The sequence below is a fragment of the Zootoca vivipara genome, chromosome 1 (genome assembly GCF_965207765.1).
Source record: "Zootoca vivipara chromosome 1, rZooViv2.hap1.1, whole genome shotgun sequence".
NCBI classification, from domain to species: Eukaryota; Metazoa; Chordata; class Lepidosauria; order Squamata; family Lacertidae; genus Zootoca; species Zootoca vivipara.
In genome coordinates this window covers 42,641,352-42,654,700 of record NC_142582.1, presented here as the reverse complement: position 1 = coordinate 42,654,700, position 13,349 = coordinate 42,641,352, and the positions used below count along the sequence as shown (strand labels likewise).

At 41.9% G+C, this 13,349-nt stretch overlaps 1 protein-coding gene across 4 annotated transcripts in view; it reads right to left on the bottom strand.

The window, feature by feature from the left end:
• Window positions 1–6,488: 6,488 nt before the first annotated feature.
• The window catches only part of HEG1 (heart development protein with EGF like domains 1), a 59,456-nt gene continuing 52,595 nt past the window's right edge, over window positions 6,489–13,349 (bottom strand). For all 4 annotated transcript variants that reach the window (XM_035129394.3, XM_035129367.3, XM_035129385.3 and 1 more), the window contains 5 exons: window positions 12,443–12,485; window positions 12,260–12,297; window positions 10,890–10,977; window positions 9,067–9,241; window positions 6,489–7,712 (listed from right to left, as the gene is read on the bottom strand). In XM_035129394.3, coding sequence (XP_034985285.2) covers window positions 7,563–7,712; window positions 9,067–9,241; window positions 10,890–10,977; window positions 12,260–12,297; window positions 12,443–12,485 — 494 coding nt within the window. In that variant the 3' untranslated portion in view covers window positions 6,489–7,562. The remainder of the gene's footprint in view (window positions 7,713–9,066; window positions 9,242–10,889; window positions 10,978–12,259; window positions 12,298–12,442; window positions 12,486–13,349) is intronic.

Genomic DNA, 13,349 nt, shown 5'->3' with positions numbered 1-13,349 from the left:
TGCAATATTATATTGACACTATTGTCATAGACCAACCTTTGCTCACTTGAAAGCCTTCCAAGCGTGCTGGCTGGGACTGACGGAAGCTGTTGTCCAACTATCTGGAGAGCACCAGGTTGACAAAGGTTTGAGTTTGCAACCAAAAGATGGGTCAGGATATTCAGGACAAACTGCTGCAGAGAAGTGACTAGTGAGGATGGGCTGGGAGAGAGAAGGTTATGTACAAAGATGACTTTAACACCCTCTCCTACCTGCTGATTTTGCACTAGAAATTGCATCCTCCATTTTGCTTCAGGTAGAGCATTCTTCATTGACACACCTGGACTTTGAAACTTCCTACCAAGAGAGGTTGGTCTTGCTTCCTGCATTTTGTCCTTCCACTTCAAGGCCAGAAACTTACTAAAGGTTAAGATCTTTAGAGGCTGGAATACTAGTTTTAAATTTATTGCCTACTGTAACTATACACAACCCTTTGTGTGTTTGCTCTTATTTGCTCTTTTCACATTGTCTTTTTATTATGCTTTACCTATTATTTAAAATATTCCTAAACTGCCCCTCACCCAGTCAAATTCTGAGGCAGAGAGAAAAATGGGCAAGAATAAAATGATCCATAGCTAATGCAAACAATAAAACACCCCAATTCCTAACAGCAAAATAAGAGGCAGTCACTTGACTTATATAGCACACTGAGGTATGTTTTATTATGCTTCTTACTGTTTTGTGGTGGTTTGCTTCATATAGTGTTGTATTTTACTGTTTTGCAAGCAGGTTTGAACTTCATAGAGAAAGGAGAGGTTTAAATCTTCTTTCAATAAATAATTCCTATTGAAGAGCCATGGTTGCAATAGTCCTGTCAACAAAAAATGATTATATAACAAAAATATAGATTTAAATAAATCAGATATGTGCCTTAAGATAGTTGCATCTCATGTGATCAATTAATTTTAATAAAACTTTGATACAACTTGATCACGGGCAGGCTATCTTCCCTGAAGAATCCAGCAGAAAACAGGTGCACCTAAATCCCACTGTAATAAGTGCATTTTTTTCTACTGGATTTAATAAGACAGGAATGTAAGCCTGTCAAATTATGCCTTATGTCGTTGTCCTAGGCTATAAGAAGCTAGTAAACCACTGTGTGCAGCCTCAGCTCAGAATGATCTGGAAGACCAGTTCTGATCATAGGCTCAGGCTCCTGGGGGCGAGGCACTTTGGGCCCCCTCAATACAGTGGTACCTCTACTTACGAATTTAATGCGTTCTGAACGCACATTCATAAGTTGAAAAAAATTGTAAGTCGAATCCCATAGGAATGCATTGGGAGAAAAATTCGTATGTCGAAGCAACTCTATCTAAAAATTCATAAGTAGAAAAAATCCTATCTAAACCGCATCCAAGATGGCGGACGGAGCTCCGTTCGTAAGTAGAAACATTCGTAAGTAGAGTTATTCGTAAGTAGAGGTACTACTGTATATATATTTTTGGAGGGACTGCCCCCCCTTTTACTGTAAGGTTTTAGAATCTTCTGATTATGAAAAAAGCACCTGTTCTCGTTTTCTGAATGTATAATATACTTTTCAAATATGGATCTTACAGCTAGATTTGCCAACTTTTATAACCACAATGTACCTGCTTATTGAAATACTATCTCCTCCCCTGCCTTTTCATGAGCCCTGGTGTGTGTGTGTGTGTGTGTGTGTGTGTGTGTGTGTGTGTGTGTGTGTGTGTGGAAAAACCCGCTATAGCCATTACCTATCAAATTTTTCAGTGGTGACGTTTGAGAAGTGTATTATTTACATAGCTGCCAAGTTATCCCTTTTTTAAAGAGATTTTCCCTTATGCTGAATAGGCTTCCTCGCAAGAAAAGGGAAAACTTGGCAGCTATGATTATTTAACTTTTCTCCATATGCAAACTGAGATGTGGGTGCTGTCTTGTTTGCATGTACCAATAAAAACTCAGGTTCAGAATATTATTAATACTTTTATTGTATCATTTTTATTACACTGACTAGAACGCCAGAAGTCAAATATTTGGATGCTGGTATAAAAATAATCCAAACTTTATACTTTATACTTTGGAACTACAGTACTGTATAATTAGTGAAGGCTGAAAATAAGATACACCTTTAAATAACACTCTGTTGGAAACATAAAATAAACAAAACATCTCAGAAGTTATGTTCACAGGTATGCAAAGCTGAAATCCAGAACAAAGTACAATAGACAATTGCAAGTCAAACTGGCGGTACATTCAGAGTCATTATGAAGACACACAAACAAGGCTTTATCCATCTCGTCTGAACGACATGGTAGACATCACATACATTTTTGACTGGTAAAGTTGAGAGTGACTTCCTATTTTGCAGTCCTGCCAAATTTAGTTGTTGTTTTAATGGAAGAAAGCAAAAAGCAAAAAAAAGCAAACCCTTAGCAGATTTCATTTAACAACCAACAACACTGTAAAGAAATATAATATATTGGATGTTGTAAGATCATTTTCCTTTCAACATTGGACAGAGCAGAGATAGAACTCTCTAATAAACGTTGTAAGCTTTCAAAAGTTTGTGCAACATTCCATAGGCCTTCCTATGAAACAAGTAATAATTTAGGGAACATTCCAACTCCTTGCATCCCCCCACCTCCATCCTGCCAGAGCTTTATGGAATAGCAGAGCCCACCTCCTCAGCCGCAGTCCTGCTGCACACAGTGGTGAGGATGGCAGGGACTGGGGCAGCATCTCAGACTGGCTCAGCTCCTCCCTCCCCCCAAAAGTCCAGTTTGGGGCTTTGTGCTGGTTGCTGGTGGTGAGGATATTGCTGGTCGGCAGAAGAGGAGCTGAAGGTAGCATCCAGAAGGAGGCCAGAGGAAGGACACTTCCACCCAGTCCAACCACCAGCCCAGCACAAAGGAAGGTTGGACTGCTCTGTTATGCTGCAATCCTAATCCCACGACCTGCCAGTAAGATCTACTTCATTCAATAGGACTTACTTCTGAGTCAATATGGTCAATATGGTTAGGGTTGCACTGTTATATCTGAACAAGAATCCCAAACACATGACCATTTTTGAATACAAACTTAAGCCTCTATCCCACCAGGTCCAGTGAGACTTCGGTCACATAACTGCGTAGGCTCATAATCTTGATTATTTCTGCAAAATACTGTAGTGTCAAAATATTGCAGGCTTTCCCCAATTGTACTACCCATCACAGATTTCAGAATCTCACTGTCACCAAATATACTAAAAAATTAGCATAACTGATTTTCAAATTAGTAACTATGAAATACTCGTTCATTTCTACTAAATAAATAAATGTTTTGAACTCCCCTTTATACTGTTCCTCTTGTTGTTGCTTCTTCTATGTGGCATCACAGTGGGACTCTGCAGAGCTTCCACCAAGGACTCTTTATTATTCACTTTTGAATCCACAGCAAGTTTGACCCCAAAGGATCTTAGGAACTGTAGTTTGTTGAGAGTACTGAGAATTCGCTCTCTCGTAATAAATTCCCAATTCCGAGCACAGAACTACAACTCCCAGAGTTCCTTTGGCTGGGGAAATGATTATTCAGCTAGTCTGTGGGCTGGCTTGCAAGTCACAATAAATCATAGTTAAAATAAAGTTAAAAGTCATTAGGTGCTCCACCGCCACTCCTCTTTCCACTCAAAAGGGAAAACAAACAAACTTCCTGCTACATGCAACCCAGCACTCATGATGTTAAGCTAATAACAAAGCTGTATCCCTTGATGTCCACGTGACCTCAGAGGTAGGAATGCCCATGCCCAGTTTTGGCTGGGGCACCACTTACAATTACTTCTGGACAGAGATAGCTTGGCCACAGTTATGTATGCCCTGGTGTGCATAACTGGTTGAACTATGTGGAGCTGCCCTTCAAAATGGGCCAGAAACCGCAACTAATGCAAATTGCAGCAGCTAGGCTGCTAGTAGGTATCTGGAAAAGCTCATACATGGCACCGATTTTGAAATACTGTAACTACAAAATTTATCTTTTATCTTCCAGGCCAGGGCCAGTTAAGGTGCCTGGGTTAGTAATTAAAGCCCTTAACTGGGTCCCAAGTATCTAAAATAATGTCTCTTTCCATATCTTTTCCCATAAGGTGGGGACCCATAGTTGGGCCTTCTCAGGGGTAGCCCCATTCCTCTGGAGCGATCCCCCCTCTGAAGCCTGCCTCACCACCACACCTGGGCTTTCTCAGGATTTTAGGGAAGGGTCAGGTACATTGGGATTGGATTTTAATTGACACTGCTGTTTTATTTGTATGGAATTTAAGTTTTCAGGCTTTATTTCGGTTTCAATTCTGTGCAGTCCTGCCCTGGGGCCTTTGGGTGAAGGGCAATCCATAAATAGGGTAAATAAATAAAATAAATAACAAATAAACTTTGGATAACCATTGTGGCTTGTTAGGTAGGAAAGAAACAAAGCACATGTGCTTGTTGGCACTTAATGGGAAGCCATCCTCCACAGTTTTTCCTCCTCTAAGTGGGAAAGGAAACAGTAGTCGTGGAGCTGGAGCACCACAAGTGTTCACTTTAAACCATAGTTTAAACTATGGTTTAAAGGGATGCTTGGACCAGGCCTATAATATAATATTATGACAGAAAGCGTTGAAAGCTTTTACGGGTGTTTGGCAACTGTTTTGTCAGCTACACCTTTCCATAAAAGTGGGCATAGTTACTCCCATGAAGGGAATATGGCTGAACATGTGCTGCTTCATGTCTATTTCTGTGTACACACCCGCCAACCAGATGGCTGGCAGTATCAGGTCTATTATAGCTGGACTGCACTGACCACCTGGTTAGCTCCCCCCCCCCTTGAATCATCCTTGCCAGATCAAGGTGAACAAACTCCCTTTCGCATCCAGCTTCCTTATGTGGCAATGCAAGATCAGTCTGAGGAAAACACCTGATGATTAATTTTACACTGTGTTTGTGGGGGGAGCTTTTTACAGTACAGAGTACACCCTGAAGCAATTTGCAATACAGAAAGCAGTAAAGTGACCTGAACACAGCTGATCTTTTTTTTAAAAAAAATTTAAATTAAATAAATAGAAATATTGCTCCCAAATAATTTCAATAAGCAGAATAGGTACAGCTAGAGCAAGAGGAACTAGACTGCTCAGGATATTTTCCCCAGTCCTTTTCTGCTTGCAGAAGCGGTTGCTGTAGTTAAACTTGTGAATTTAGCCATTATACAGAATGGTATCTTAGCCTACTTTATGACTAATGAAATCTGAGGCTGGACCCTCAAAAATGTCATGGATTATAGTTATAGCTGAACTTAATTCATAAGATAAGACAACATGGTCACAGAGAGTAGGTTTATCACTAGCAATTAGCCTATGTATTCAGAAGTGGTACACAGACAGTATATGTCTCTTCCTTTCTCTCCCACATCCTTGGATTATTTCCTTCTTTTTTGCGCCTTCTGGTGAAGTGCATCCTTTTTCACAATTTTGAAGTGGTTGCTATGGGATACAGGAGTGCAGGACAAGAAACACCTCTGGCCTGATCCAATCTCCCCCCACGCACCCAATCTGAAACAATCACATGCCGCACTGCAGGCTAGGTCTCTCACTATTAATCACTGCCTCCAAATCCTTCATGATTAAGCTGAAAGCGTCACCACTCAGCCGCCCCGCAGCTTCCTGCACACTGTACAAAGTCCTCTTTTCTCATAAAGCCCACACCTTCTTTAGAACATTGAGAGAGCAAAGGTTTTTGTTTTGCATTAGGAAAAGCTATACACAAGAGTACTTGGGTCTGGGTTCAGCTACATATGATGCCAATCTCACTTAAAATGTTTCCTGGTTGCTTTCTTCCATGGCTACCTGCATAAAAGTTAAGCCATCTTCCGTATTGTATCTTATCTCCATGATATGGAATGGGTCAGGGCGAGCCTTGCAGGGGGGGGGGGAATGTGTTGCCAGGGATTGGGAAATCCGAAAATAAATAACTATCGGAGGTGAGCTATTTAGTGTCGCAGTGGTCCCTGGTTATGTGGATGGGAGGAAGAAAGAGGCAAAAACATGCTTTTCTTCAGCAGCAAAGGGATGGACATTTTGAAAATGACCAAAAAATGAGAAGATGTCTTGTGTTACAACTCAAGACATCACAAAAGGAGTGTTCTAGTATGACTTCTTTTCCCATATCGAAGAACATGGGTTCTGGGGCCAACCACCACAATTTACAAGTGACTTGGAATTCTGGTTTAAGTGCTAGTAAAGGACAATGAGTTAACGAGAGGGAAAATTTGAGTTGGTAAGCTGGTTGTATGCCGTTTAAACCAGCTCTATTAGCTCAACCTCTTGTGGGGTTTAGTCTGGTAGCAGCAGTGCACTGAACAAGCACAGTTTGTTGGTCTCATATCACTGTGGTTAGCCTAGCTAAACTAAAAGTGAACTGTCAGCTGCCTGTGAAATTCAACAAGCATCCCAGCCAAATTTGGGGGCACATGTTATGGCACTTCAGGTATTCTGAGCCAGAGTTTCAGATTCCTATCACTTTTTCTTCTTCTTGATCTGATGATTTCAGGATTTTATTTTCTGAGCTCAAATTTCAGATATTGTAAGCCTGAATATCATAAAACACCCCCACACCGCCATTTTTACTGTGGGCAGTCCTCACCCACCATTTGGTTACACATACACGTGTGTGTGTGTGTGTGTGTGTGTGTGTGTGTGTGTGTGTGTACGCATGCATGGTTCTATAGTATGAGACTGGCATACATAATCAATTCACTAAGAGTTCACAGAGGAAGAAAAAATTCATGCCTGGAGAAGGCATGGGCATGGGGCAATGATTACTGTTCATGAGACAATGGTCAATAATAAATTGGGGACAAACACAGGGCAGGAGCAAGCACCGTTGCAACTGAGTCAATACACAACTGAATGACAAGACAGGAAATAAGAAGATGCATTATCCTAAGAAAAGAAAAAGGACCCTGAACTTTGCACATTACATAGAACCCCCCATCCTTAGGCCACATTCCCATACACATCCCCAGCATTCTGTGACTATCTCCTCAGTACCCATAAATAGATACCTGGTGACAGAGAAATGGTTCTTTCCATAAAATCCACTCAACGCAGCTTTGCATAATACGTGGGCAACACAAACACAGCACGAGTTGTTAACTGTAAACACAACACACTTTACTGGCGTTAGATTTAGAGTGTCATCCACAGCGTTTGTTAGCTTTGCTTTAGTGATCTACTATCAAATTCACATTATGTGACACAATTAGTGATAAGTAAAAGATGCAGAATGTACACACGGGAACTCCTTTAAGCTTCTCCCTTGCCTCGTAGACAGGCCTGTGTGCTGACCTGCTCTTTACACCTGCCTTCCCTTTGCTGTTCAACAGCAGCTACAAATGGCTCCTTTCGGACAACCCTGTTCAGTGCCCTCCAAGGGTTAAAAGTTTCCTTTCTGTATACAAACTATGCCAGCATCTGAGCTGTATAATTAAAGTGTACCCAGAAAAGAATTAGCAGGCAGTGGCTGATGTTCCATTCGCTTTCCCATCTCTCTCCTGCAATTCCATTAAAAGTAATCTCTTCTTCTGCTGTCATCACTAACAAAGGAAGGATTGTATTGGCCAGGGTAGATACAGGAATGTCGGGATCCCGGAAGACCTGTGTAAGGTGGGTACAGCCCGTTTCTTTCTAGCTCAGGGTTCCTTGGGTTGGTTGTCTAGAAGGATAAGACATGGACACAGAAAGGAAGGAAAAAAAGGTTCAATAGCCAGCACTTATCCTTTGTGGGATTTTAATATTAATACAAGAAGGTACCAATGCTTCCAAAAGATAATAAGCTCTTCTGATAGAGATTATTCAGTAATAATTGTTTGGGCATTCTAGGCCACCAGGCTCATGAAGGCAACCGAAGAAAAAATAATAGCTAGTGTTTGTGGTTTATGGTTTGGAATTTTCGATGGAATTGTAGTATAAAATTATACAGATTACCATGAAATTAAAACTAGAAGCAGTTACTATTATTATGTCTATATACTGCCACAAAGGTAAACACAGTAAAATCTCTGAATCCCTCTTTTCACTTTTATTTCTCATTCTCTTCCAAACCAAAAATCTGGAATGCCAAAGCTTTGGAAACAGAATTAAACCAATCAGATGCAACCTAGAAAAATATATTGCTGCCCAATACTTCCTTAGCATACTGGAAAGCAAGCTTCCCCCGCAAGTTGTTACTGGCATGAACAAATCATAGCCATTGCAACTCAGACCAATGAGCACATACAGCACATCTGTTTTGTACTCTGATGCACATGTAGCTATTATGGGGAAAGCTTCCAGGGCAGCTATTTTGAGTGAAGCACAGCCAGGTAGGAATCAATGATGTAGGAGATATGCTGCTATCATTGTCATATGGCTGCTAATCTCAGATATTATAGGATGAAGATAAAGGAGACCTGGATACAAATTTCCACTCAGCAATCAAGCTCATTTGATGAACTTGGGCTAATCATTCTCTCTCAGCATAATTTAGCTAGAGAGGGGTGGATTGCATTGATTTCTTGGGCAAAGGGGAGGCTGTGAAGGTAATGAACAATATTCCTGGCTCTCCCTGAGGCCAAGGTCTTAGTAATCTGCCATACTGAAGAGACAGAGACATCACTGTTGGATGTTATGGGGATTGTTACATCGTAATTCATGTACAGTACTATTATGATGCTATAGCGGCTGTATGCTTTACCCAGTGCATTCTAGTCCTCTAACACTGGCAGCCTGTAGAAGGCTGGACTATCTGCATGCATAGACATAGTTTTGCCACTAGGTGGCAACGGACTTAACTGGAGCTAGGTGAAGTTGAACGTTTCCTGTTTCTGTTCTGTTCTTTATGCAGAGATACAATAAAGTTCTCATTTAGCTTTAAGCCTTCCATGGCAAGATCAGCATATGAGGCTGCAAGAACATACACTGACTGCACAACAGCCCCTGTTCAAAACCAATTATATTGACTGTAACCTTGGGTATATAACCTTTGGACTTTTGTTAAAATGCACACATACAAGCTGAGGATTAGTTACCATATAGTAAACATCTGTCATCTGTAGTAGGTTTTTAGTGCTCCCATTCTCTTGCATTTCAATGGTTTCTCTCCCCCAGTCTTGAGCTCGAGGGTTTTTGGGATACTCAGCATATGGCGACATCTGGAAATCTCCACTTTTGAAGATGAGTTTGCTTATGTCATTTTTATTCTTCCTGGAATAAAGAAAGAAACATTTATATGCAAACCATATGAAAAGGACAGGAGATAGCTATAAAACTCCCATGCATCTTTTTCATAACCATAAGAGAGCCAGTGTGGCATAGTGGTTGAACTTGGATGAGGGAGTAAAGGTAAAGGTAAAGGGACCCCTGACCATTAGGTCCAGTCGTGACCGACTCTGGGGTTGCGCGCTCATCTCGCATTATTGGCCGAGGGAGCCGGCGTATAGCTTCCAGGTCATGGGGCCAGCATGACTAAGCCGCTTCTGGCAAACCAGAGCAGCACATGGAAACGCCGTTTACCTTCCCGCTGTAGCGGTTCCTATTTATCTACTTGCATTTTGAGGTGCTTTCGAACTGCTAGGTTGGCAGGAGCTGGGACCAAGCAACGGGAGCTCACCCCGTCACAGGGATTCGAACCGCCGACCTTCTGATCAGCAAGCCCTAGGCTCAGTGGTTTAACCACAGCGCCACCTGGGTCCCTCCCTGGATGAGGGAGACCCAGATGCAAATCTTCACTGAACCAGCCATGAAGCTCATTGAATGTCCTTGGGCCAGTTGCTCTCTCTTTCTGCATAGCCTTGCTTACAGGGCTGTCGTGAAAACACAATTATGACTGGAGTGGGGAATAGGGGTGTGGTGTGCAGATATGTTTCCACATATGTTTGCAATTTTAAAAACCTCATGAAAAATCATAGTTTTACTGCAAATTTCTCATATTTTTTGGTATGAAATGTTGCCTGGTATACTCATTTTTGCAAAGCCATTTCATTGAATATAAGCACATTTTGCATGTTATTTTCAGAGATATATGCATTTCTATGCACAGTTGACCCCTTCATAGATCACTGCCTTGTTGTGGCGAAGGGGACTGAATAACTCGAAGAAGCTATGAGCTATGCCGTGCAGTGCCACCCAAGACGGACAGGTTATAGCCGAGAGTTTAGACTAAATGTGATCCACCTAGATAAGGAAATGGCAAACCACTCCAGTATTTTGCCAAGAAAACTCCATGGACATAAAAAGGAGAAGCTTTGAGAAGAAAGTCAGAGTTTCCAAGGCATGCTCTGGTTCATGGGGTCACGGAGAGTCAAACACAACTAAGACGACTAAACAACAACATGCACAGTTGACCCTAGTGTATGTGTTTTTGTATGGATTACTTGGCTAAAGAACTGCAGCACAAAATTAAGGAAAGTGTGAATTTTGAAGGATAGCTGTGTTTCATTTCACGTATAATTTCAGAAAGTGCTGACTAAGTAAGCTTGCCTTAAAATGCAAAGTGCATCAAATTTCTCCTCCCTCCTTAGCAGGGAGTCAGATACTACACTGGTCTAGTATGCTCCTTGGACAAAAGGTGGTGGTGGTGGGGAAATATAACGACAATATCCCTTTCTTTTGAAAAATTAAAGAAGCTTCTGCCAGATCTTACTTATGCTTTTTAGTATTTGTGATATCTGCTAAATACCGCCAAAACATTTATCTTGATATGGTTGATATACAACTCTGAAACGTTTGGACAAGAAACATTTTAAAAGTGCAATTTCATTCAACATAAGTATAATCAATAGAAAAACGATTTCCCCATGATGGGTATTTAGTATTTTATTTTTTTAAAAGGCACTTGGCTTAGGATACCTACTGGCAGCACGTGACAATGAGAGCTATTGCCATGATGAGCAGAAGTCCCCCTCCAGCTGCTGCGATCACAATGGTGATTAGCTGATACGCTAAAGCAGAGAACAGAAACAATATTGCTTCAATGAAAAATTGTTCATCTTTTATGTATAGGCAATAATGTGTAACTGTCACCTTCCTCATGCCTGTAAAGATTCCCTTAGCTATAGCCTCTGAGATGCTCTTATGTCAGGGGTCCCCAGACTACGGCCCGGGGGCCGGATGCGGCCCAATTTGCCTGCCAATCTGGCCCGCGACGACCCCCGCCGCCCGCCGCCTGCTCTTACGGCGCGCAGCGCGGCAGCGCTCTTCCGGGTCGGGAAAAAAGCGCCGAAAATCCTTTGTGCGCATGCGTATGGGCCTCTCCCGACCCGGAAGAGGTCATTTCTGGTGCACTTCCGGGTCGGGGGAGGCCCATACGCATGCACACAACGGATTTTCGGCGCTTTTTCCACCCTGGAAGCGCGCCACCAAGCGCCCGTGCGCATGCGCACGGGCGCGCACTCCCTCGCCCGCCGGCCCGCACAGGCGCGCGCTCCCCCGTCCTCCGGCCCGCCGCGCGATTGGCGCGGTGGGAACCGGCCCAAACGCCGGTAAGTCTGGGGACCCCTGTCTTATGTCATGGAATGCTTGTGGGTTAAAGATTCACTGGTATAGCTTAGCTTCTTTGACAGAACTGGAAAAACCAGTTAGCCTATGAGAAAATGCTCACCCAGTGTCAATTAACAGGTACTAGATGATATACACATATTTTACATATTTTGAAACATCTGAACTCATTGCTGATTGGTTTACAAATTCAATTCAGTGTGCTGTACTGGTTTTATTTTGACATATAAAGAACTAAATTGCCTGGCTTCCAATTACCTTGCAGAAATTCTCCTTCTGTATGAATCCTCCCACCCAGACAATGAAGAACTTTCAACAGGGCCTGCTGAAAGCACCATTTTACATTGACACCACATTAGCTTTCAGTAGATGAAGGGCCTTCTTTGCTGTGGCCCAAGTACTCTGGAATGGCCTCTGACAGGAGTCTCATATGGCTTCCTCTCTGTATTCCTTCCTGGGTCAGGGTGGGCTCTCTTTTTCACAATGTCTAAATATTAGGTTTGATAATGTTTTTTTCTGTTCTGCTCTATTTGTGCGGATCCCTTAAAACTGCTTGCTTAGACACCTGTTGGTTTTAAATGAAGGGTTTTTGATGTGCTATGACGGACTGCCTTTAAAGTCTCGGTCATACACTGTTTTTGAAATCTATTGTTGAAAGGTCACATAATTTATTGAAAGAAAAGCAAATCCAGTTTGGGAGTTAGAGCTGCTAGACCGGATACTCACGATTCCCACAGTTGAATCCTCCTAATCCAAATGGGCAACTGAAACAGGAAAAAAAAGTTTTCAATCAATTGTTAATTGAACCAATACGAAAGTAATCAAAATGCATTAATGGCTGGTGATGGCAATGAGCAGGAGGGAAAGGAATGAGAAACAAAGAAAACAGATTTCTATAATTTACTGTACCTCACACAAGTGTCATTCACAAGTTTATACCCATCTTCACAAGCTAAAAGAGAAAGAGAATGTCCATGAGCACATCTCAGTGACAGAGAAAGATAATTGCTGGTATCCAAAAAGCTACTTTAGGTGAACTCGGTGCAATTTTTTTTTTTTACATCCCTGCCCACTTTAAACAGCAAACGCCTGTGAAAAACTGCTTTTGAAAGTCTTCTCAGTTTCCAAAGTGGGTTTCCATTGGGAATGGCCAGCAGCTGCTCTTCAATCAACACAAGCACATCTTGGGTTGTCCAGAATCAATTGTAACATTCTGTTATATTCTGGCCAATAAATTTGCACAATCAGTAGTGGCTGGCAGAGTGGTGTGGATGGGACCCAACATTAGTGAAGAGGGAGTTCTAACACAAGCCTGGTTCAAACCTTGGCTCAGCTCAGCTTAGAGAACCAGGGAGGAACAGAGTGGCGGAGAGTTCCTCTCAAGGATCAGCACATTTATTCAGTCTCCCTAAGGCATAATTTGGCTTTCCAAGCAGTGAGTGAAGACCTTGAAATAGGAACTTTCTATTTTTCACCAATTGGCATTTAATTATGTTTTATTGAAGTTTTTAATTATGTTTTTATGGATGCATTTTGCTGATTTGATTCATCCATGTTATATACACCCTCAATATATTCTCACAAAAGCGTGGATTATAAACAGCGCAAATAAATTCATAAAAATGAGACAATATTGGGCAAGTAATTCGACGCATTTAAACCAGCTGGCCAGTGGAGGTCACTCTTAACTCACAGCAATGCTACATATGAAAAGACTTGTAGCGGTGTCCACATTTCACTCAAATACATTTTTAACCAAAAGCAGCCTGTGCAGACAGCAGTGTTGAGCAGAGGAACAGGAGCGAAGGTGGGGAGA